The sequence below is a fragment of the Mustela nigripes genome, chromosome 15, assembly GCF_022355385.1.
Source record: "Mustela nigripes isolate SB6536 chromosome 15, MUSNIG.SB6536, whole genome shotgun sequence".
Classification (NCBI taxonomy): Eukaryota; Metazoa; Chordata; class Mammalia; order Carnivora; family Mustelidae; genus Mustela; species Mustela nigripes.
The window spans coordinates 84,433,338-84,456,216 of NC_081571.1; the positions used below are offsets into that span (position 1 = coordinate 84,433,338).

General features: G+C 57.4%; 2 protein-coding genes across 13 annotated transcripts in view; one reads left to right on the forward strand and one right to left on the reverse strand.

Annotated features, from left to right (window-relative positions):
* LAMP1 (lysosomal associated membrane protein 1) lies at positions 1 to 17,561 on the forward strand. 2 transcript variants are annotated; one of them, XM_059377483.1, is made up of 9 exons: positions 1 to 110; positions 5,557 to 5,675; positions 7,292 to 7,508; positions 7,656 to 7,814; positions 13,937 to 14,127; positions 14,742 to 14,867; positions 15,891 to 15,957; positions 16,035 to 16,205; positions 16,582 to 17,561. In XM_059377483.1, exons 1-9 carry the CDS (start codon positions 59 to 61, stop codon positions 16,719 to 16,721), a joined length of 1,242 nt encoding a protein of 413 aa, XP_059233466.1. In that variant the 5' UTR covers positions 1 to 58; the 3' UTR covers positions 16,722 to 17,561. The 2 variants fall into 2 exon arrangements, with proteins under 2 accessions (XP_059233466.1, XP_059233465.1); XM_059377482.1 differs by having other exon boundaries at positions 2 to 110; positions 5,554 to 5,675.
* GRTP1 (growth hormone regulated TBC protein 1) overlaps positions 17,374 to 22,879 on the reverse strand; it is a 19,582-nt gene continuing 14,076 nt past the window's right edge. For 2 of the 11 annotated variants that reach the window (XR_009399911.1, XR_009399909.1), the window contains 4 exons: positions 21,525 to 21,751; positions 21,254 to 21,439; positions 19,796 to 20,219; positions 19,154 to 19,244 (listed from right to left, as the gene is read on the reverse strand). Coding sequence is in view for 5 of the 11 variants with exons in the window: in XM_059377485.1 (XP_059233468.1) it covers positions 21,143 to 21,439; positions 21,525 to 21,751 (524 nt within the window). In the remaining 6 variants the exon portion in view is untranslated. Of the gene's footprint in view, positions 19,245 to 19,551; positions 19,774 to 19,795; positions 21,440 to 21,524; positions 21,752 to 22,879 lie in introns of those variants that run through there. The other 9 variants (XR_009399906.1, XR_009399910.1, XR_009399908.1 and 6 more) reach the window with 9 other exon arrangements.

Here is a 22,879-nt window from a genome sequence, read left to right on the forward strand (position 1 = left end):
GGTCCAACCGCCCCCGGCCCGCTCGGCTCCCGCTCCGGCCTCGGCGGCCCTCGCGCCCATGGCGGCCCTCGGCGGCGCTCGGCGGCGGTCTCTGCTCCTGCTGCTGCTCGGTGAGGGCCGGGCCGGGCCGCGGGGCGGGCGGGCGGGCGAGGCCGACCACGCGAGCGCCGGGCCGGGGTCTGGCGCGGAGCCGTCCGGCCGCTGCTGGAGGACGTGGGGCGAGAGGTCCGCGGGGGCCGCTGCCGCCCAGCGTCGGCGCGTCGGGTCGGGAAACCCGCGGCTGGCGGGGCTCGGACAGCGGCGGGGGAGCCGGGGCCGGGGGCGCGGGGCGCGGGGCGGCGGGACCCGCCTGGGCCCCTGTCCTGCCGCAGACGCGGGTCTCCCCGGGAAGGGCCGCGGCGGGCGACCCCGGCCTCCTAGAAGCCGTCCTGGCGCTCTGGGTTTCCTCTCGGTCGGGCCGGGGCGTCTGCGGGGCGTCTGCGGGGCGGGCGCGGGGCGCGGGGCGGCGGGCGCGGGGCGGCGTCCGGCCTCACAATGGCCGCGTCGAGCGCGGGGTGCAGAGAGCGCGGCTGTGCGGGGGGTGCCCGGGCGTCCCCGAGCGGGGCGTGTCCGCGGGAGCCGGGGCCACGCGCTGTCTGTCGGGGGTCACTGCGCGCCTTGGTTTTAAGTCTGTCGAGCGGCCCTTGATGAGGCTCCCGGGGGCCCCTTCGCTGCCCGCCAGGGCGGGGGTTCTCCCCGCGGCCGCGTCTGGAAGACCCTCCGCAGGGGGCGCGGGGACGGAGCGGACGTCGGGCGCCCGCCCGCGGGTTCGCGCTCCGCCCCTGGGAGCGGGGACGGCGGCGGCGGATTCCGGCTCCCGCGTCTGTTCGGCCCGTCGCGCGCCGCGAGTGGCGGAGCCGCGCGAGGAACCGGGGGGCGGCCTCCCTCGGGCGGCGGACCCGGGCTCTGCCCCTGCCCCTGCCCCTGCCCGGCAGGCGTGCGTCCTCCCGGCGCAGCGGCTGGAACTCGGACCGGCAGCGCCGCGCCTTCTCGAAGGGCTCGCGAACTGGGGAGGGTCGGAGTTCTGCGTTTGCAAACTCGCCTTGAAACGGCAGAGGAGCGGCCTTGGTCCCTGCGTGCTGCCGGCCGGAAGTGCTGTGGGTGTCCTGAGCTGGCCGGGGCGCACTGGCTTCCTCCGGCTCTAGATTCCGTTGAAATCCAACTTTTGGAAAAGGTACATTCCTTGGGATTTAGATCCTTTCTTTTCCTCGAAGATTTTATTTATTGATTTGGCAGAGACTGCACCAGCGGGGAGCTAGGGAGGGGCAGGCCCGGGGCTGAGCAGGGAGCCCGCTGTGGGGCTTGTTCCCGGGACACCGGGATCCTGACCCCAGCTGAAGGCCGGCGCTTAACCAACTGAGCCGCCCAGGCGTACCAAGGGTTTTGGTCTTTTTTAAATGTTGGTTTTGATGCAGAATTTCACCAGAAAGCATTTTTTCTAAAAAAATACTTCAAACTTCAAAACTACACATTCTTCGTACATTCACAATTAAGTGATTCTTAAAGCTTCATTTGTGTTTCAGTATTTGGTAGAAAGCAAAACCAGGGGTGAACTGAAAGTGTCCAGTACTTGGGATTAGGTGGCGTTGCATAATGTGACTCTTTAAACCGCTGGTGTTAACTAGACGACTTCCTTCCCCTTTCCCGGTAAAGAACCGTCACTTAGGAAGCTTGAAACGTTTTATTCTGATTAGTAGTATTCGTGATTGTGGGACTTGGTCAGTTGCTTAGGTTGGTGACCAGATTCTTAGCTGTATTTGAAGTTGAAGTGCTCAGGGTCCATGGCCTCGAATTCCTGTTACTGGACACTCCCGACTGTCTGCGTCCAGAGGGCGTGAACGACATTTCCGTTGTGCTGTGATCACTTACACGTCTCCCTCATCTCACAGCCCATCTTGTGCCTCCCACATAGCAAGTCCTCCCTGCGAGCGCACAGACGCCCCGGGTTACAGCGGCAGTCCCTCACCAGACGCGCGAAAGTCAGCTCTTCGAGAGTGTCTGCACCCGGGCCCTGCCTCTGTGGATTGGGATTCCCTGTGAGGGATGGAACCGTGGTCTTTTTTTCTTCTTTCTTTAAATCTTCACAGGTGATTATGTATTACTGATTAAGAAAAAAATACTGGGTTTAAAAGCATCAAACCAAGGCAGACTAGAAGTATTTCTTTAAAAAAATATTTTTGAGATTTTATTTACTATTTGAGAGAGAGCACGCATGAGCAGGGGGACGGTGGGGGGAGAGGGAGATAACAGAATCCCCGCCCTGCAGGGAGCCCAACGCAGGACTCAGTCCCAGGACCCCAGAACCATGACCTGAGCCAAAGTCAGATGCTTAACCCCTCTTACAAAAATTTTAATGTAGAAGTTCATTGATGTGTTTGTTCGGAGGGCAGTGTCTTCATTTCAGAAATGAGTGTTTCACAATTGGAAACCTATTGCTCGCTTGGCAAGAGTTGGAGAGAAAGTGCGGTTGGGATGTGGCACCAGTTCCAGATTACTCAGCATCACTAACTAGCTGTGTGACCTTGAGCAAGTCAAGGACCCTGTCTCAGTGTCCGCAGCTGTGCAAGGGAATCCTGACCGTGTTCCCCTGTTGCCCTGATAATTAACTGCGGAGTGCTTAGAGCAGGGCCCGGCACGTAGCAAGTGCTGTTAAATCAAACACTCTGCGTTTTGTGTCACATACTGAGGAGTCCGCGATGAACTCGGTGGTTGAAGTCTAAATAGTTGTATCGAAATAAATGTCGGTGCGCGTGAAACCGGTGCTGATGCTCTGCACACACGGGCTCATCTCCTACTCTGATAGCCCCAGCGGCTCAGCACGCCTGTTCCAGCTCATAGGCACACAAATGGAAGGCAGCAGCTGCTACCGGCCCAAGGTCACACGACTAGTAAGTGATGGAGTGGTCTCTCGTAGTCCTGCTGCTGACAGCTGACGGCTGTGCTTGTTTGAGAGAGTGGGGGCACTACCAGTGGAAGTGTGCGGAAGGAACAAGCCAGACGTGCTCCTTCGCACGACCCCTGGAGACATGACCAAGTCCATGCCCGCGGGGAGGACTGCTGCGGTTAGCCATTGCCAGCGGGCCGGGGGCTGGCTTTGAAGAGGGACACCCGCTCCTCATCACTGCGACATTTTCATTCATTGAAGATTTTTTTTCTTCTTAAGCAGCTATCACTGTTACAGATTTTTTTTTTTTTTTTTAAACACCTCAGACCATTAAAGGTCTCCGGGGTGGCTCAGTTGGTCAAGCGTCTGCCTTTAGCTGAGGTTGTGATCCCAGAACCCTGGGATCGAGCCGCGCGTCCTGGGCTCCCTCTCAGCCAGGAGCCTGCCTCTGCTCTCCTCCTGCCCCTCCTTGCTTGTGCTCTCTCGCGCTCTGTCTCATCTCTTCCAAATGAATACATGTATTAAAAATCTTAAAGAAAGAAACTTTTGACCATTAGCTTACAGACATTTAGAGTTTTATGTTCTGATGCTCTTGTAGAGCTCTTTTTCTTGACTGAAATCTGGCTTCTGGGGCTAAGTTTCTTGTTCGAACAACTGAAAATTTCTGGATCCCTCCAGAATAATTGTAGGTATCTAGTGCTGGTAAAAGTTTAAATTTGTTTTGGTAGCACTTCTTTTACTTTGAAGGCTTATATCCTCAGAGTATTTATTAAGTGAAAAGATTCTGTGTTTAAAAAGTTATTTAACGTTAAGTATATTCTGATGAAGTGCTTTGAGTCAGTAGAAAGTGTTTTGATGATTTCGGGAACTCATTTGTGGAAGTGCAGCGTGGTAAAAAGTGGTCCGTGCATGATCCCATGCGAGGCAGCGCCCTGCCATGTCCGTGGCGTACACGCAACCACGCGTGACTCTGCTGTAGTTAGCCAGCCCCGCAGACCTGTGAGGGCCTCAGGCCCAGGAGAGCCTTTGACCGGTGCACGAAGTAGCCCATGTACACCTGATCTGGGTCAGTGTCTGGTGTCTTCCTGGCCTCAGCGCACGGGCTTTAACACGCTCTGCTCGCCGGTGTCTCTCTGCGTCCCCGGGACGCTTAACCTGTCGTCTGAAGGCATGAGGAGGATTTGTTTGGTTTTTGAGAGCCTTTACTGAGTCAGAAACGAGCTGTGGCATTTTCTCTAGGTTTTACAGTGGAAATTCATTTATCAGAGTTGCCCTCAGTTTAGTCTTAGCTGAATATTCTGGGATGTAGGTTAAAATTCTGCAAAGCAAAACAAACTGCGCAGGTTTCTTACTTGCCCTAGTTGGCTTCGTTCTCGTGCACCAGCTTCTTGTGAACACAGAGTTCGTATTTTTCGTACCGCAAACTTACAGGAAGGTATGTGGGGTTTCTGGCTACATCTCGCTTTGTGCCTGAATAATAGTTGACTTTAAAGATTTTATTTTGTGAAAGTTGGAAGGGTAAAAGAAATTGTTTGTTGGAGTCATCCACTTTGCTAGGGACAGGGATTTTAGAATGCAGAGTTACGAGTGTCCGCGGAGAGTGTGCCTTCAGAGTGTGCCTGAGGCACATCGACACTCGGAGTGGCCAGCGGATAGCCAGAGGGTGTGCAGGGACCGGCGGCAACAAGGAGGGAGGGCACGTCACTGCTGAACCCTGCAATGCGCGCTGCTGGCTGCCAGCGGTTCGGCTTTAGGACGAACGGAAACACCTGTTTCTGCTGGCCATGGAAGCTGAGCGCACGGACACACGCGGCCTGGAGGAGTCAGCTGCTGCTCCGTGCCTGGGCCGGTGGACGCCCACCGATTGCCTGCTTGGGGTGGTGGGTGTCATGAAGTCAGACGTGGCACTGACCCTGAGAATTTAAGGAGGAAATAGCCATCATCACTGCCGAGCTGGAGGGATCTGTGAGAATTTCATTCTGTCCCCTCCTTCTGGGGGTATAGCAGCCCTCCCTAGACATGGTGACCAGTGTCCTAACATCACATGGCCACGTCCAGGTTTTGTTGAATGACTTCTTGAGAAGCTTTCTGAACTTGGGCCCAGAGCTCGGATCTGTGAGCCCATGGCTTTTCCTGCCACGCCTGCGGCCCATGAGAGGTAACATGATCTGACTTTAAATAGTTTAGGACGGTGGCACCGGATAGCACCAGTTCTCCCACAGGCTTCTGCAGGTCAGTATTTAGGCTGAGTCCTGCCTCCGGGACACAAGTGCGTCTTCCGGAGGCCCTCTGAGGACTGATCCTGCAGCGGCGTGTGCCCAGGGGTGACTTGGGAATTTCCAGGTGACCTCTCTCCCCATCAGTGTCCTGACACCAAGCATTAAAGAGCTGTCAGCCAGGTTGGCAAGCTCATCGATGGACTCAGAGTTACCATTTCCAAACTCATATCTAGGAGAGACAGGACAGAAGACCCAGCTGAAACCAGCCTGGTAACCCGTGTATCTCTTTCTTTTAAGCAGCCCAGTGGTGTCTCTTAGTAAAGCCCATTGTTGCCACAGCTAGAGGCAACAGAAGCACCCACTTGTATTTTCACAACTCTCTTTGGCTATTTCTGTCTTCCCTGGAATTAGCAGGCCTCGTACATGGCGCAGCGGCGATGTTTGTGGTGAAGGATGCCAGCGGGACAGCCTGCATCATGGCCAACTTCTCCGCTGCCTTCTCGGCCAGCTATGACACCGGGAGCGGGCCTAAGGTAGGAAACGCCAGGGCCTTCGTGCAGTGTGTGCGGTGTGTGTGAAGGTGTCTTTATTATTATTTTAAATAAGCATTTGGAGAAGGACCTCACCGTAACACGGTTGGCGTGTGCATGTACCCCACTGGGCCGTCGCCCGTGCTCTGTGTACCCTGAAGCTGCAGTCGTGACTAGTAAGCCGTCCTGTCCTCTGCTCTCACTGTCCGGTAGGAGAGTTGTCCCAGACTTGTGCACGATTCCTCTGTCTGGTCACAGTGCTGACCAGCCTGGTGTGCTGGAGTCCCCCTGGGACCCCGGACGTCTCACACACTCTCGGGCTCCGGGCGCAGCTGTGTCTGCTGTTTGCCGAGCCGCCTGCGAGCACGGTCCTACTCTGAGATGCTCCTCAGTTGTCCTCTTAAAGCGCCTTGTACTCCTGCAGGATTAAAAAAAGGCCTTTTGCATTTGTCCATTTCTCACAGGCTGCATTTGTAGATCTTTCTTTGTTAATTACTCTGGTGGACATTTCACTTGTCTGTGTAACATTGACTCTTAAATGTATCTCTCAACCAAATATTTTCAGTTCTTTGTTGAAACCACAGTTTTTTCCTGCCCAGCCCCAATGTTGACAGCATCAGATCATCTTACTGCCACCGCGGGATGGTGGAGGGGGCCCCGCGTTGGTGGGAGGGACAGAACTCCTTTGGAACACTCGGGGCTTTGTGCCACACGGTCAGGCCTCATCAGCTCGTGAGTGCGGTCCTCCACATGAGCGTGCTTGCACCCGAGAGAGACGGTGTCTGGGCAGCTTCTGTACCGCAGAAGCCTTTCAAGTTACAGAGACGGGTCCAAACACCTCTTGTGGTTGTTACCACTATTTTGTGTTTGGATTTTTTAAATGTAATTGTGATCTAGATTATGTTCCACAAATGGGATCTCCCTTGTGCTGCAGTGTGCCCTCCTATCACCGTAGCTCCGTCACCTCATGGAGCTGTCATTTCTTGGAGCAGCTTTAGTGGACAGCATTGCTGCACTTTGGTTAGTCGGTGCAGTTCCTTTGGGGGGTCTCTGGGTGGTTTTGTAGTGGTTCGTGTTGCCTGCAGCGGGCAGTTCAACAGTTCTGCAGCAAACACCCCCTTGTCTGTGTGTAAAGTACAGTTGACGCACAGTTGTGTCAGTTTCAGGTGTGTAACTTCGTGATTTGACAAGTTTATCCATTATGCTGTCTGTGCCCACTACACGTGTAGTGGTCATCTGTCCCGTGAAGACTGACTTCTTCGACATTTTTTAGCAAACAAGTAGTAGTGGTTTTGTCAAATAAAAGTAACACAGCTTGCTTGAAGCCTGATAAGAAATATTTCAGTGTAACAACATGACTTTAGTTTTAATTCTGCTGTGAAGTTGTTATGTTAGCAAAGAACGTTTGATTAATTGTCAGCTTTGTCTTAAACATTGCTTTTCACGTACCGACACGTAATACTGATTTTCTTTATGTTTTTATTTATGTTAAAAACGAATGTGCTAACGGTGGCGTCTGAGAAGGGGCCGAGGTCCAGCCTCCTGAAGGCCGGTCTTTGGTGTGTCTGAATCCGTTTTGTGACCTGGGTTCTGACTGGGTCTGTCATCCTTTGCTCTAGAATGTAACCTTCGACCTGCCGTCCGATGCAGCCGTATCCAATAGCAGCTCCTGCGGCGGAGAGCATGCGTCGGACCCCAGTCTCAGGATTGCTTTTGGAAGAGGACATGCACTGGCCCTCAATTTCACAAGAAATGCAACACGTTACAGTGTTGGGCTGATGACTTTTATTTATAACTTATCTGACACACAGATTTTCCCCAATGCAAGCTCCAAGGGTAAGGACCCAAACCGACCAGTTATAAAGTTAAGAAAATTGGATTGGAGAGTATCTAATATTTCAAAATTTTTAAAAATGTTAGTACTTTAAGTAGTTAAAAATTGATTTTTTTTTTTTTTTTTTTTTTTTTTTTTTTAAAATACAGGTACCCAGACTGTGGGATCTGCCACTGACATCAGGGCGGACATGAATACCAAGTACAGATGCGTGAGCGCCGATCAGGTCCACATGCACAACGTCACCGTCACACTCCGCGATGCCACCATCCAAGCGTATCTTGCCAACAGCAGCTTCAGCAAGGAAGGTAGGGTGCTGCCATTGACCGGGGTGCCCAGTCCCAGCTCCGGTGGCTGCTCACATGGCTTTGAGCCCAGGCCTGAGGAGGACGCGTGTGTGAGAGCTCGTGCAGCCAGGACTGAGCTGGGGGCTTGCGCTAGAATTGCTGAACGTGTTTTTCTCTGGAGAAGGTAACTTTTTAGGTGAGGTTGGACAGATACTGATTTAAAAGGGCAAAGCAATTGCATCCTGTCAGGGTCACAAGATCTCTTCCCGTTCAAGCCAAGTGTGTTTCGACCAAGACCTAGGCTTAACTTCTGTCCAGCTTGGCGGGCCGAGGGGCAGATGGTGGAAGGATCTCGAGTGCCTTTTGGGGAGGGGGTTGGGCAGATGACCCACCAGGGAAGCACCCGCCAGCCCAGCTCCACTGGTGGGCTCTGGGTTCCAACAAGACAGGGCCCCAGGCCCCCCAGCTCTGTGGTCTTGGGTAAGGTGCTCAGCCTCGTTGTTTCCCTCCCTTGTGAAGTAAGAACAGCCCATGTTAGCAGGTCCGTCAGGTTGAGATGGAAATTTAGGCCGGGTGCTTATCTCAGCGCCCAGCTCTGAGCTCGTCGTAAAGCGTGTTGTCATCCGGCTGTGACCGCAGAAGGCTCTCTCCTCAGTCCTCCAGTCAGCTTCCAAGTTGCGGTCGTCGTCTGGAAGGGTGAGGGGCTGATGGCCTTGAGGAAGCCTCCTTCCTCCTGGTGCATAGCCGAGCTCTCGCGAGCCTTGGGTTGCAGCGCCCCTGTGGTGAGACTGGCTCCTCGGAGGTGCTTGCTGGCCTATGACTGACGTGCACCAAGTCACTGCTGCCGAGGGGCGTGACAGACTGGTTAGCGGTCTGTGCAGTTGGGTGCGGCCCTCCTGAGAGGCCTGTCTGCTCTGGCCTGCAGAGGCCATCCAGCTCACCTCCGGTTTCTCTAAGGCCAGTAAGCTAAAACTGGATGTTGTGTTTATCAGTTCAAAGTGAAGAAAAACCAAAAGAATGTTTCACAGCACATGAAAATGGCGCGAAAGTCAAGTTTCGGTGCCTGTAACAAGTTTCTTGCAGCACTGCCCTGTTCGTTCACACACCCGTTTCTACGGATGCTTTCACGCTCCCATGGCGGAGCTGGGACGGCACAGCCACCAGACAGCCCCAGAATCTAGAACGTTCGCTGTCGGTGACTGGGAAGAACACGTGCAGCAGTGTGCGGGGAGGGGCGGGAGGTCTGTGTGCCCTGCAGCGGAGGAGACGGGCTAGGCAGGCACTCTCTCCACGCCCATGTCGGGGTCGCCGTGTGTGTGCGTGTCAACGAGCAGGCTCAAGTGTGCACGCCAGCCAGCACCTGCTCAAGCGGAGGAGTGACCGTGCAGGGCTTTGAGTCACGCAGAATGCCTCCGGTCTCCGGGTGGTGGCTGCGTTTCGTCCCCAGCAGTCTTCTCCCTTCTGCCTGGAGCAGAACGGAAGCGTGGAAACTGCCGAGGCCTTGGGAAATGAGAGCGTCCGGGTTTGCTGGCTCCGTGCAGTGAGCTCACTGCTGCCTGGGCCGCTGGTGGTGGTCGCGGGGGGGAGCTCCTCATCTCCACAGCTGGTTTTCTTCTGCTTGGAAAGCTTCTGGCCACAGGCCGAGATGACCTGGCCTCCCATGTGGGCTGCCCCGCTCCTGGGGCAGGGCTTGGTTTCTGGGCTAAAGTCACACGCGAGAATGTTGAGAGGCTAATTTCTTGTAAGGTTATTTTGTTTTTTGAATAGATTTTATTTTTCAGAGCAGTGTGAGGCTCCCCATTAAACAGCGAGTGCAGGCTTCCCATAGCCTTGTCCGCACACGCACACAGTCCCTCCCCGTCGCTGTCCTGCATGTCGCTCCCGGCAGGGGACGTATGCGCGTGATTCCAGATGGAGAAGCTGCCAGAAGGAGGTGGCTCCTCCTGTGCCTGCATCCCTGCCGCCGGCCCCGTCTTTGGAGGCCTTCCGTCCTGTCCTGCAGAGGGCTGCCTGGGGGGAAGCTACCTGCTGTGCCCTGTGAGCTGTTGATCAGAAACCCGCTCACAGAGTTCAGCCTCACTCCCCACCCCCCTTGTGTCCCGTGGTTCATCAGAGCTTGCTTCCATTTTATGTTAAAGCTGCCTCTGCTATCAGTTTGCTTGGGAAAGGAGACGCGCTTCCTCTGAAAGACGCTGGAGCGCTGTCCTAGTGATTCCACTGGGAAGAGGGGCTAAGAGGCATCCCCGAGATGCACAGTGTCCCGTACAAGTTGGCGTGCCCCTGTGACAGGCTGGCGGGCTTGGTGAGGTCATGGCACACCTGCTTACTCTTCATTGGATGGGAAGGAGTCCCCATTGGGCTTTTGGGCTCCTGTCCCTATCAGGTCACATTATCTACAGTCACCCCTGATCAGTCTTTACCTGGCGTGCTAAGAAACGAAACCAGCAAACAAAAAATATGGCGGAGCTCCAGGGACCACCCCTATTCCCCCCACGTACCCCCAACGCCGTGATATCTTTTTTATTTTGGGGGATGTGGACCTCCAGTAGCCTGGGGCCTAGTGACTGGGGGAGTTCTCAGAGTAGCCGGCGAGGAGCTCCAGAATGGGTGTCTGCTCTATGGGGAGGGGCTGCACGCCTTGAGCAGCACAGGTGAGCCGTGCAGGCCCACTTTCTCGCGGTCCTGCTTCAGGACGTGCGGCCCGGTTCTGTAAACATGTTCGCACACTTTCGTTTTCCTCTACCTCTGTGGGAAGAAAACAGTATGCAGTGTCTATACCATACAGAATGTGTGTTCATTGGTGGTGTTATTGGCAAGGCTTCTGCTCAGCAGTAGGCTTTTATGATTAAGTTTTTGGGGGAGTCAGAAGTTAAAGTGGGTTTTCGAGTTTGTGGGGGCCATGCCCCTCCCCCATATCATTTAGGGTCAGCTGTAGTTGATGACCTGACCTGAGCCATACTGAAGCTCTGCTGCTCGCGTGTCCCACTGTCCTCAGCTCTCTGTGAGCTTGGTCTGATCTTCGGAGAGCCTCCTGGCTAGCCAGCCCCTGTCACACCACTCTTAGTCTGTGCTGCGGTTTGTGACCGTGGTGTGCAATCCAAGGGACCCGTGTCAAGCAGGAGATTTGATGCAACTCTCACTCGTATCACGACAGCATATGTGGCTTCTAGAAGTATTTGGTTTCTGTTAAAATTGAATCATTTATCTCATTTTGTGCCAGTTCTGTTTCTTTAGTTCCTAGGCACAGTTTTTTTGTTTTTGGTTTTTTGGTCTGTTACCCAAATTGTAAGCTTCTTCAGGGAAAAGATTCCCTTTTACGTATGTTAAGTATATTTTGTCTTTTTGTAGTTTGTTCTACTCATAGATTCTTCATTAAGAATTGTTCCATAAAGGGGCGCCTGGGGGGTTCACTCGTTAAGCGTCTGCCTTCAGCTCAGGTCGTGGTCCCGGAGTCCTGGGATCGAGCCCCGCATCGGGCTCCCTGCTCCCCCCGCAGCCTGCTTCTCCCTCTCTCACTCCCCCTGCTTGTGTTCCCTCTCTTACTGTGTCTCTGTCAAATAAATAAAATCTTAAAAAAGAGAGAATTGTTCCGTAAAGATAACATCCAAACATTAGTAAATTTTCGGTCACAAAAACGCATGTAAAGTTTTTATTTGATGAACTGCGGTGTCGGGTCAGGCTTCTGCGGCCTCGCTCGTCTGCAGTGTGGTGTTGTGGGGGCCTGGACCAGAGACCCTGGTTCACTCTGCCCCTTCGTGTGTGCTGTCTTATCGGAGAAGCCTGTGCTTGACAGATTCTGGTTTAAGTATCGCGCACAGGCCCAGGCTGCCGAACGGTCCTGTCAGTTTCGCTGGGGCAGGTGAGCGCCGAGGAAGCAGCATCTGTTCTCCTCTGCGAGGGTGGTGGGTGGTGATCGTTCTGGTCAGTGTGGAGAGCTCTGCCTGGAGGGGGCAGGGGGCGCGTTCCCCTCTGTGGGAGCGGCCTTTCCCGCCCCAGACCCGCAGAGGGTTTGTGTTCATTCGTCTTGGCGTCTTGAATTGTGGTGCATGATACCTGTGGACGCCTCTGGGACCGCTCGTTCAGAATAGGGACTTTTCGGTGTGGTTGACCCAAGTTCACGTCCCACCCACTCCCGCCCAGTTTGGCAGCATTTCTCCCTTGGGAGTGACTCCCAGCGTGGCTCAGGGTGAGGGGCTGCTGCTCACGTGTCCGTCCCCACGCGAGCCTGAGCACGCGGGCTTCCCTGGAGGTCGGCTGCTGGTGGGTCGTCTGGGGCCTCCAGGCCGGGAGCCTTTGAAAATCACTGCACGGGGCTCGTGGAAGGGCGCGCAGCCTGCGCTTCTGGGGCCCCGGGTCTTCCCAGAGGCGGCTTCACGCGCGGGTAGCACTTAGCACACGCCGTGCCTCCTACTTAGATTTCCTCGTCGTGGATGGCGCGCTCCGCGAGGAGGGCTATCGTTCTGCTCCGGGACGGGCTGTCCGGAGCGTGGACTTGGCATTTGCAGCAGGGGGAGGAGCACGCTGTATCCGTGCAGATTCCCGCGGTCTGGACGGTGCGCCGTCCGTGCTTCCCGGCTGACGTTTTGCACCCCGTGCTGTGAACACCGTGGTCGTGTGTAAAAACGCCGGTCAGAGCCGTGGAGGTGGCTCTCCCCCGTGCGTGTCGAGGGCAGGATCAGGAGGCCACCTGTTCTCACTCTTGCTGTTGCACAGTTAATTGTGTCACGTGTGACCCTTTGTGAGGTACTGAACCGCGCAGCTGTCACCCGCGCCTACGGCTTAGCTCTGGCGAGAGGCGGGCGGCGCGGCCGGCACATCCCGAGGGGGCCGTCTCCTGCGGCGTTCGTCCTGCCACCACGAGCCCAGGTCACACCCGGTCCGTGGCGCTCTTTCCATCTTCCCCTCCGGGCCAGAAAGGCGACCGACTATACGAGATTGTGTCGTGTGAAGACGCGCCGTGTGCGCGGACTTTCCAGAAGGCGTGGGGAACCACTTCTGTGTCACAGTCTTCCTACGGGTGAACTTTCCCGTCTCCCCCCAGCTCGACTGCCCCCAGGTAGATGGGCTGTGGAGGAGGAAGTGGCAGAGAGCCTCCTTTGAGCTTGACGCAAGAAGCGATCCGGTGCTTGGAAGTTTGGGCATCTTCCCGGTGGGCGCCGTGGCCCTGGGAGCAGTGGGCCGGCTCCCTGGCTCGGCGGAGCAGAATGGGGGCAGGGCGGGAACTGGGCGGCAGTCGTGGACGTTCTCTTCCGAACTCCTCCGTCATCCACAGAAACAGGGTGGTAGAACAGCTCAGTTCAGGACTGACGGTCTCCCGGAAGCGCCGAGGACTGTCCAGTCGGGTTCAGAGAAGGAGCAGTCTGTCCGGGGTGCACCTGGAGAGAACGTTCATTTATCTTGCTTTGGTTCCGTCTGCCCTGGCTTTGAATATAGATTTTTGTTGTAAATCCCAGATTAAACTGCTGAGATCTCCTCGGGGGGCACCGTGTGCCCTCTTCCAAGGCCTGTCCTGCTCCGGCTTCCCTCACTCCTGGATGGCGGTTCCTTCCTGGGAGTTTCCACCCACACTTGACAGGGCCTTCTCCCTGCCTGTGGGTGCCTTCGCCCCTTCTTGCTCCAGATCACCCCTGCAGCTGGCTGACTCTGGTGCCTGGTCTCAGCGCTGGTCTCGTCCCGCAGGGACCCACCAGACGCTCATTCCTCTAAGGCCCTCCTGGGTTCCTCTCCCACGGGCACCGTGCTGACACCCCTGGCTTTGCCTGGTGCATGTGACTGGGGCTGTCTGTGTCCCTCCGGAGCCCGAGAGGTTCCCGGCGGCAGGTGACAGTTAAGGTTTTCTTTACTTCACAGTACGATGGCAGTTGCGTCGTGCAGAGGGTTAGGTCTGTGAGGGCAGGGCTGCCCAGAGGCTGAGCTGAAGGAGCGACCAGTCAGAGCCATGGTGCGGTGGCAGGAGTGAGGGTGGCCCCGTGGGACGGCGGCGCCCCCCTGTCCTGTCCATGCAGCGTGCGTTGGCACGTGCCGTCCCTGGGCAGATGGAGAAGTCACATTCTGCGTACGGGGCTCGCTGGGCACCGGCGGGGCCGCCGCTCCCGGTAGCTCTGAGAACCGGGACTTTGTCTCTCTGCCTCTTGTCTGTCCAGAGACGCGCTGTGAGCAAGACGGGCCTTTCCCAACAACGGCGCCGCCGCCGCCGCCTCCCACCCCTTCGCCCTCCCCAACGCCCGAGAGCCCCTCCGTGCACAAGTACAACGTGAGCGGCGCCAACGGGACCTGCCTGCTGGCCAGCATGGGCCTGCAGCTGAACGTCACCTACAGGCAGGAGGACAACACGGTAGGCTCAGCCCCCGCAGCCCTCTCGGTGTGTGCAGGGTTGGTCCGTGGGCAGCAGGACCCCGCGTGTGAGGCTGACAGGTCCCAGCTGTGGTCGGCTTCTCAGCCACGGCCGGACCCATCTGTCCGCACGCAGGGCTGCTGCTCCCTGAGACAGAATCAGGGAGTGGTAGGGGGTCCCCAAAGCGGAAGACATGTGTCGTTTGGCGTATTCTTTGGGACAAGTTTACTGATCCCTAAGAGAATGTTAAATTTCGCTTTAAACTTCACTGCTCCAATCTTTTTCTATGCTTTTCTTTTGAAATAATGATTCTCTCTGCTGGTAACCACGTCTTCAGACTGTGCGGGCTTGTGATGGGTGTGAAGCCTGCGGCTGTCCGAGACGGGGCGGAGGGCCGGGTGGGCGTCCTTGTGAAAGCGCAACAGGAGGAGCGGGGCAATGGTTTTGGAACCCAGAAATCTGCGCTAGAGTGAACTTCAGATGTTTTCCTTCTGCTTTTGTTTAAAATGATTGTGGCCTTGAAGTTCCTGTTTTAAGATTCCTTTTGTCCTTCCCAGAGTAGGAGGAGCCGGGGCAGGAACCCGCAGGGTAACTCCTCTGCTTTCCTCACTTAGACCGTGACAAGAGTGTTCGGCATCAACCCCAATAAGACCACCGCCGGGGGGAGCTGCGGCCCCCAGCTGGTGACCCTGGAGCTGCGCAGCGACAGCGTCTCCCTCCTGGCCTTCCAGTTTGGAATGGTGAGGCTTCCGCTCCCCCGCAGCCTGGAGGCTTTGGTGTCAGAACCGGGTCGGGCCGCGCGCGCTCTGCCGCCCGCTGTGGCTCTTTCTGCGTCCCCTCTGGCCTGCTGCTACTCGGCGGCAGGGCCCAGGGCCCTGTGCGCTGGCTGGGGCGGAAATCCACAGCTCTGCCTTTGTGAGGAAGGGGAGTCTGCTTTCTCTGCTGCCTTTTTTTTTTTTTTTTTTTTTACTGGTGTTTTGGACCCTCGCCCGCACCCCCGTCCTCTGTTTCCGTGAGGAGCATCTTGGCTGATTCCCCACACGGCAGACGTGGGAGCAGCCCGCCGCGCTCGGCCCAGCCTCCCCCTCACGCACTGTCACCCCCTGGCACTTGGCTGCAGGGCAGCGGCTCTGCGTCCCGCCCCTTCCCTCCCTTACGTCCCTTACGCGTCAGGGGCGCGTCCTGTGAAGTTAGCGGAACCACACGGGGGAGGAGCCGTGCCCTCGGGAGGCGTTGACTGCACACACCGCAGATGAGCCAAGCGGCCGTTGGGTTTCTGCTGATAATTTTTTTTTTTTAAAGGATTTTATTTATTTATTTGACAGAGAGAAAGATCACAAGTAGGCAGAGAGGCAGGCAGGGAGAGGGGGAAGCAGGCTTCCTGCTAAGCAGAGAGCCGGACGTGGGACTCGATCCCAGGACCCTGAGATCATGACCTGAGCCGAAGGCAGCGGCTTAACCCACTGAGCCACCCAGGCGCCCCTCTGCTGATAATTTCGACGGCATTGGGAAAAGCCTGCTTTTATAGACTAGGACTCTTGCAGTCCCTATTTGAGCAGAGTCTGATTCTGTAAAAAGGTCTCGAAGGAACAATCAAGATTTCATTCTCAAGGGACATGGGATGCCTTTAACAGACGGCGTACCCCACAGCTTCATGCTGGAGCTAGGAACGCAGGCTCCGGTGTACCCCCGGACAACCCTTCAGGTGGGACGCTAGCGCGGGAGTCTGGCGGGTGGTTCAGGGCTCTTGTCTTCTCTTTAAGAACGCGAGTACAAGCCGGTATTTCCTGCAAGGAATCCAGTTGAATATGACTCTTCCTGACGCCAGAGGTGAGACCCGCATAGCACACCCCCCACGCCGGCCCGTCCAGGCGCCCCAGAGCACTCACTCTGCCCTGCCTTTGCAGAGCCCACCTTTAAGGCCTCCAACAGCTCTCTGAGGGCCCTGCAGGCCTCCATCGGGAATTCGTACAAGTGTAACGCTGAGGAGCATGTGCAGGTCACGGACGCCTTTTCCGTCAACATCTTCAAAGTGTGGGTCCAGGCTTTCCAGGTGCAAGGCGACAAGTTCGGGTCGGGTGAGTAGCCCCGAGGTCAGCGTTGCAGACTCCGCACGGGCCTGCCGGCTGTGCTGCTGGGTGGGCAGCTGAGGCACTCAGCAGAGCGGACTCCCCTTCCCGCATTGCCTTGCTTTTGAGAGGCCCAGCGTCGCAGATGTGGGCACAGAGTGCCATGGGAATGGAGGTCATGTTAAGAGCTGGCACGTGTCTTCCCCTGTGAAAGCAGGATCTGGGAATGCTGGCGCACGGCCTGCAGTGTCCGGGCGGTGGTCGATGAGCCTGTGCTGTTCCGTCCTCCCGGCCAGGCTATGGGCAGGGGTGGGGCGGGGGGGGGGGGGCTGTGAGGTCGCGCAGGGACAGCTGGCACGAGCGTGTGCGCTCCCTGTCTCCGCAGTGGAGGAGTGCCAGCTGGACGAGAACAGCATGCTGATACCCATCGCCGTGGGGGGCGCGCTGGCCGGGCTGGTGCTCATCGTCCTCATCGCCTACCTCATCGGCAGGAAGAGGAGCCACGCTGGCTACCAGACCATCTAGCGCGGCCGCGAGAGGCGCGACCGGCCGCCGCCACGGGGCCTCTGCTCGTTCCCCTGAGCTTAGATGGGTGTTAAGGGAGACACACTTTCTCGCAAACTGATTTTCAAATCTGCTTTATCCAATGTGAAGTTCATCTTGCAACATTTACTATGCACAAGAGTAACTCTGAAATGACGGTGTTAATTTTGCTAACTGGGTTAAATATTTTGCTAATGGTTCAGCGTTAATATTTACCAAAGTAGAACTTTAAGGTGGGGAGGGTCAGAGTGCTTTTCTGAGAGGGCACTGGCTCTGCTGTATTTGGCTTTTTAAGATTCTGGTGTTTGGCTTCTTCGTTCTTGACTGAGATTTTCAGCCTTGCCAAGGAGGGTCCCTGGTCTCGACCTCAGGGCCTCTGAGGAGGGCTGGCTAGTGTTAGGCTGGTTAAGAAACTAGTAGAGAAAGATCTTAAAACAGAAGTACTCCAAAAGGTGAAAATCTGGAACGCTTCAATTAAGCTGTAGAAGCCAGGACAGGCCCGGCCACCTGCCCCCAGGCCGTGTGGCTCAGTCCTTGGGCACGGGCGCCACCGCGCCTCCGGCCTTTCCGTGCTCTGCCACTCGAGAGCCGGCACTTTTTTAAAATAGATAAATGGGTGTTATTTTTATTTACCTTTTTGTACAGTGATTCTCAGTCTTCTGTTGGAGGTCCAGGGTGAGCCTGTGCCGCACTTGTGTAAACACTGGGTATCGCGCTCCGCTCTACCCGCTCGCCGCTCCGGCGGCTGTGCACGGAGGACCCTGCACGTCGCGCGTTGCTGTAACAATGCTAATAAAACGTGTCTTTCTTTCTTTGTCTGGACCTCGTGCTTCTGTCTGCTCTCACGCGAGGTCTCGACGAAGAGGGGCGGTGGAGGGCAGGTGTCTGCCCTGCCCCCAGCATCCCACCCACACCACGAGGACGACCCTGCGGCCCCACTCAGCCCCACCCCTTCCGACATGAGCCACCTTAATCTCCCCCTGGGTGGTGGCCGCAGGAGGCCCCTTCCGCTGTGCTCAGCGCTTTCAGAGCAGGAGCTGAAGCCTAAGGTTGGTTTTAATTTTTCTTTTTAAAGCAAAGACCTGGGCGCCTGGGTGGCTCAGTGGGTTAAGCCGCTGCCGTCAGCTCAGATCATGATCTCAGGGTCCTGGGATCGACCCCGCATCGGGCTCTCTGCTCAGCGGGGAGCCTGCTTCCTCCTCTCTCTCTGCCTGCCTCTCTGCCTACTTGTGATCTCTCTCTGTCAAATAAATAAATAAATAAATCTTTAAAAAAAAATAAATAAATAAATAAAGCAAAGACCTGTGCCCTCCAAGGATTCGTGGACCTTGCCGATGGAGACTGAGGCTGACGCCAGTCTTCCTGCCAAGCAGCCTTGGGACCACAGCGTCGCGGAGCAGCGCCCACACACCTGCACCCGGGGCCTGCCCCAGAGCTGCTTCCTGGGAGGGGGTCGGGGCCACGCAGCTGCTGTGTGTCAGGCCTTGCTGGGCAGCTGTGCCCACCGCACGCTGGTGAGCCCGCACTGGACTGAGCCACAGGGGGCAGCCTCCGGGACTCCGCAGACTCCGGTCACCTGCCCTAGCCACCATGTCCTCCCTATGAGAGCATCTCTGCGTGCAGTTTGGTCCCAGTGCAGTGTCCTCTGTGACACCAGGGAAGCGCCGGGCCTCTGCTGTGGCTGCGCTGGGAGCAAGGACAGCCGGGCCCTTGCCATGGCACAGCCGCCATCACTCAGTGCCTCGGCTGCATTTCCTTTTAGGGATGACCCGCAGCCGCAGGGGTGCTGACAGGTACCCCGTCTCCCGTGCAGGGCTCTCTCTGCAGCCAGAGCCACTGCTGCCGTCAGGACCAGGGAGAAAGGGGTCTTCTCCAGGGACCCGGGGTGACTGCAGCTGCAGCTGGCACTCGGGCCCAAGGCAGCCTCCGCCGTCCCCAAGGCTGACCTTCCATCTGCTTTCTTCACGGGACGCGGTAACTCCAGAAGCCGTTTTGAGCAATCTCCCCTCTAAAGCGGTCACATGCTGTGTGCACAGACCTCGGGTACCGCTCAGCGCGCGCCCAGGAAGGGGACAGAGGACTCCGCGCTAGTGACGCCGCCGACAGTCTGCGCCGTTCCCACATTCGGTCAGCCGATGAGCTGACACAATCACACATTCGCAGTGTTGCCACAGTTTATTACAAATCTGTACATCTCACGTTTCATGGATGAACGTCTCAAGTAAAAATAGTTTTAGAAATTTAGGACGTCGTGGGCCATAACGGAGTTACAGAAGGATGTTATGCCAAGTCGTTCTTTTAAAAAAGTCCCAAGTGTAGAGACCTCGAGTATTCACAGCACTAAAGAAGGGAAGCAGCAGAAGCTGGTGGGCCCTGGAAATGAGGCCTCGTGGTGGCCGCGGGCAGGGGCCCCAGTCAGCCCTGTGCCAGCAGCCTGGCCCGGCAGCTCGCGCGCAGCCTGCTGATGGTGGCCATGGACAGGCTCCCGGGCTCGGAGAATATCTTCTGGAACAGAAATGGGGTCCGTTTAAGAAGCCAGTTCAGCACATCCCCACCCACCAGGTTAAGGGCTTGCCAGCGGTGGTGGAGGGCCTCAGCCCTGCTGCCGTGCTGTGCGGGGGAGGGGCGCTCGTGCGGACCCTTGAACCCCGAGGGCCCGGGGCAGTTCCAAGCCTGCCTGACCGAGCCTGTGGGGAGCAGAGGGCCAGGCCGTCACACCCTTTATGCTCCGTGATTATTTCTGCGGTTACGGCTGAGAAGTTCAGTTACAAACTAGACCACACGCAAGGCTACATTAAAAAGGTTTTTTTTAAAGAAATTTCAGAATTTCTCCCACAGGTGCATGTTCAGCCAGCCCTAAGGTCTGGGTGGAGTGTTGCGTCCTAACTGGCCACATTGCCAAAGGGGTCAGGTGCGTCCTCTGCCAGGTGCCAGGACGTCAGCGTGGAGCTGTTTCCACACCAGGATGGCCGCCCTGAGCTGGTGCGAGGTCACCACTTTATTCCCCAGAACATTCTAGATGTCCCTGTGCGGACTGACAGATGAGCTGCTGTTACCGTGCTGACGTGCTTTAATGCAGAAACGCACATTCGACTCCCTGTCCCAGGGCCGTGTCCTCAACGACATCCTTCGAAGGGGTGTGTCTGCACTCTGTGAGGCCGCACGGCGGTGTCGTGTTCCTGTGGGCACACTGGGGGAGCAGGCCCCCCTGCCTCCTGCGCGTCCGCACTGCCCTTGGGCAGCTCTGGGAATGCCCGTGCTACTGCCCCCGGAGCAGGTGTGTGAATGTGTGTGTGTGTCTGTGTGTGTATTTGGCTAGAGTCCCACACGCACATGGGGGGCTGCTGGCTGGGTGCAGGGGTGATGGCTGCACACCCGGGAACGCCCCAGAGGCCCCGCAGCCATCACTCGTGTTAAGGGGGACACCATCTCGCTCCAAAACAAAACCCTGGCGCCCCATTCAGGACAGCATTGCGGCTCCTAGAACACAAGATTGCAGACTCGTTCCCAGACGCCTGCCCCTGCCCTCTGCTGCTTGGCTGCCCCCAATGCTGGCAACAAAGGGCTCGCAACACAGAATCCCTTCTGGACCAGGCATCTGGTCCCACGTGACCAGCCTCGCCGTGGGTCGGCTGCCATCCTGTTCCCCATCTGTACCCCACCATTCAGAAAACGCTATAGCCCCTGGTGACCAGGGTCCCCAGCACAGCAGCCACATGCAGCTCGTCCCATGTCCTCGGGGCCGGCCTGAGCGGGGGCCCTCATCCTCCGAGCCCTTGGGCAGAGACCCCAGCTGCCCTCTAGCTCTGTGCAGGGGGCCCCGGGGCTACCTGACTCCACACGGTGCGTGAGCAGCATCCTTGATTCCAGGACGTTCCGCCTGCAGAAGGCCGCCCCAACAGCTAGGAGCCAGTGCCCCAAGCGGAGCTAACGGCTTGCTCCCTCCTGGGCGGTGGGCAGAACCCCCTGGCCCCTGGCCTTCCCAGCACCCTCCACCAACCCCCCTGCACCGATGATCCTTTCGGTGGGAAAGTGGAAACCCCAAATCTGCCTTCCTGGAAGGCCTGTCAGTCCTTTGAGCTCTGGCTTCACTCACTCAGCAGATGAGTGGTCTACACGGCCGTACCGGATCCAGGACTCTGTTGAGGGCACTGCCCTTCGGGGGGGAAGACAGACAACAGACCGTGCGACCCCAGTGGGGCTAAGGACAGCCATCCAGAACCAGAGACACCAGCAGCAAGGGAAGGGCTCCAAGAGGACAGCGGATCAGAAGGCACTGTGCTCCGACCCCGGGGAACCTGGGCCGGCCCAACGGGGATCCCAGCCGCCCTGGAGCCCATCGTGGGGCTTGCAGCCCAGCAGGAGTGGCAGCCATTGTCGTGGGGCTCCGGGAGGAGGTGGGTCTACAGGTCTGAGGGGCCAACAGAGGCAGAGGCCCAGAGGGGCCAGGGACAGGCAGATGGGCTCTCCCCCAGACTACCGGGCGGCGGAGCGGAGCCCGCCCAGACACTTGCCTGCATGAAGGTGTGGCACTCGGTCACAAAACTGCCCCTGGTGATGGCCTTGAACCTCTCGCAGATGTCCACCACGCTGGTCCCTTCCAAAATAAAGGCCTGATGCTGCTTGATCAGGGTCAGGGCCACTCGGAAGATAATCTTGGATCCTTCGTTAAACAAACAGTCCCAGATCCGGAGCACAGTCTGCAGAGAAACATGCGGCATGTCATGGGGCGGGGTGGGGCGACCCAGGCAGCCCCGGTCCCAGCAAGGCACATGCTGCACTCACCTCCACGGGCAGGATGTCCACAAACAGGCAGATGAACCAGCGCGACACCACCAGGGGCCACAGGACGCCGTGCCCGTCCATCAGGGCTGCCACCGCTGGCAGCTTGGTCCTCACCAGCTCTCCCAGGACCTCCTGGTCTGTCTTCAGGCCCAGCATGGCGGGACTGTAGTAATCTGCCGCACGGACCAGAGATGAAACCCAGGCACTGCGTCCCTGGCCCCCTACCGCTGGGAGGGAAAGCGGAGCATTCCAGGGAGCCTCTGCGGCAAGACGCCGGGAGCCCTGGAGCGGCTCCCAGAGCAGCCCCTCCGGACCGCGAGGCCCCGCCGTGCAGCAGCGAGAGTCCACTGGCTGTGGGGTCTCCCCGCAGTGTGTTCACAGCAGTGGTTCCCACGACCACCGCATGGAGGACGCAAGTCCGTGTGTGCCCCCAGGGGAGCGGGGAAGAGAGGTGCGCTGTGCACACAGTGGGTTACCACCCGGCCTTAGGAAGGGGACCCCGACACCTGCTACCATGTGGGCGAACCACGAGGACACTGTGCTCAACAAACATACTCACAGGAGGTCGGACCCAGCCGCCGGGGCCCGCCCACCTGCTGCCCAGCTAGAGGCGGCTGTGGGGCACAAGGGCAGGCCTGGGGCCACGGCACCCTTGGGGACAGCACAACAGGGAGCCCCTTCCCGGGAGCCAGGGCAGCCGTGGTCCAGGCAGCCTCGCAGAGGACAAGCCTCTGGCCACAGATGTCTACACATGGAGCCCGACGGGCTTGTCCCCTCACAGTCAGGCCTACATGCTGTCTGCACACTCGAGGGCCCAGGACAGTACATTCCCCAGAATTCTAGAAGGAGCCCTCTGACTACAGAAGGACAGCGTGAGGTCTACAGTCTGTCCTGTTCATTCCCAAGGAGAACCGACGGCTTGATGTTGGAGACATTCCTTGGTGGCCACAGGAGCCCAGAAAGCATGACACGTGCCGGGGATTTCCGCCGTCCCAGGGCCTGGGCACCTGTGGCCGCGAGACGGAACCACACCTCCCACCGCACGTCTTCCCGGGATGCGCCCATCCTTCCTAGCTCGTCAAGCGACAGGTTCTATTTTAATGCTTAGTTTTGCTATTGAAATCCAGAGGTCATCTACATAGTGAAATACGGGAACGTGGCACTGTGCCAGTTTCTGGTCGGGCTGCCCCTGCGCCCCGTGGCCGTTCACCGTGGCGAAGGGACGAGATATTCATTAACCGGCCCGGTGAAAACAGGGTCCCTACGAAACGGACACGATGCCACATCCCGTGATGGATCTTCAGAGCCAGGCCACGTGTGATAAAGGACGCTGGAAATGATTTCACAGACGCCAA

What these genes read in the sequence shown, in the direction of transcription:
- LAMP1 (XM_059377482.1), top strand. Translation starts at nt 59, where the DNA reads ATGGCGGCCCTCGGCGGCGCTCGGCGGCGGTCTCTGCTCCTGCTGCTG. An exon ending in CCCCAATGCAAGCTCCAAGG is followed by an intron (nt 7,509 to 7,655) that starts GTAAGGACCCAA and finishes TTTAAAATACAG; the next exon opens with GTACCCAGACTGTGGGATCT. An exon ending in AGGCGACAAGTTCGGGTCGG is followed by an intron (nt 16,206 to 16,581) that starts GTGAGTAGCCCC and finishes CTGTCTCCGCAG; the next exon opens with TGGAGGAGTGCCAGCTGGAC.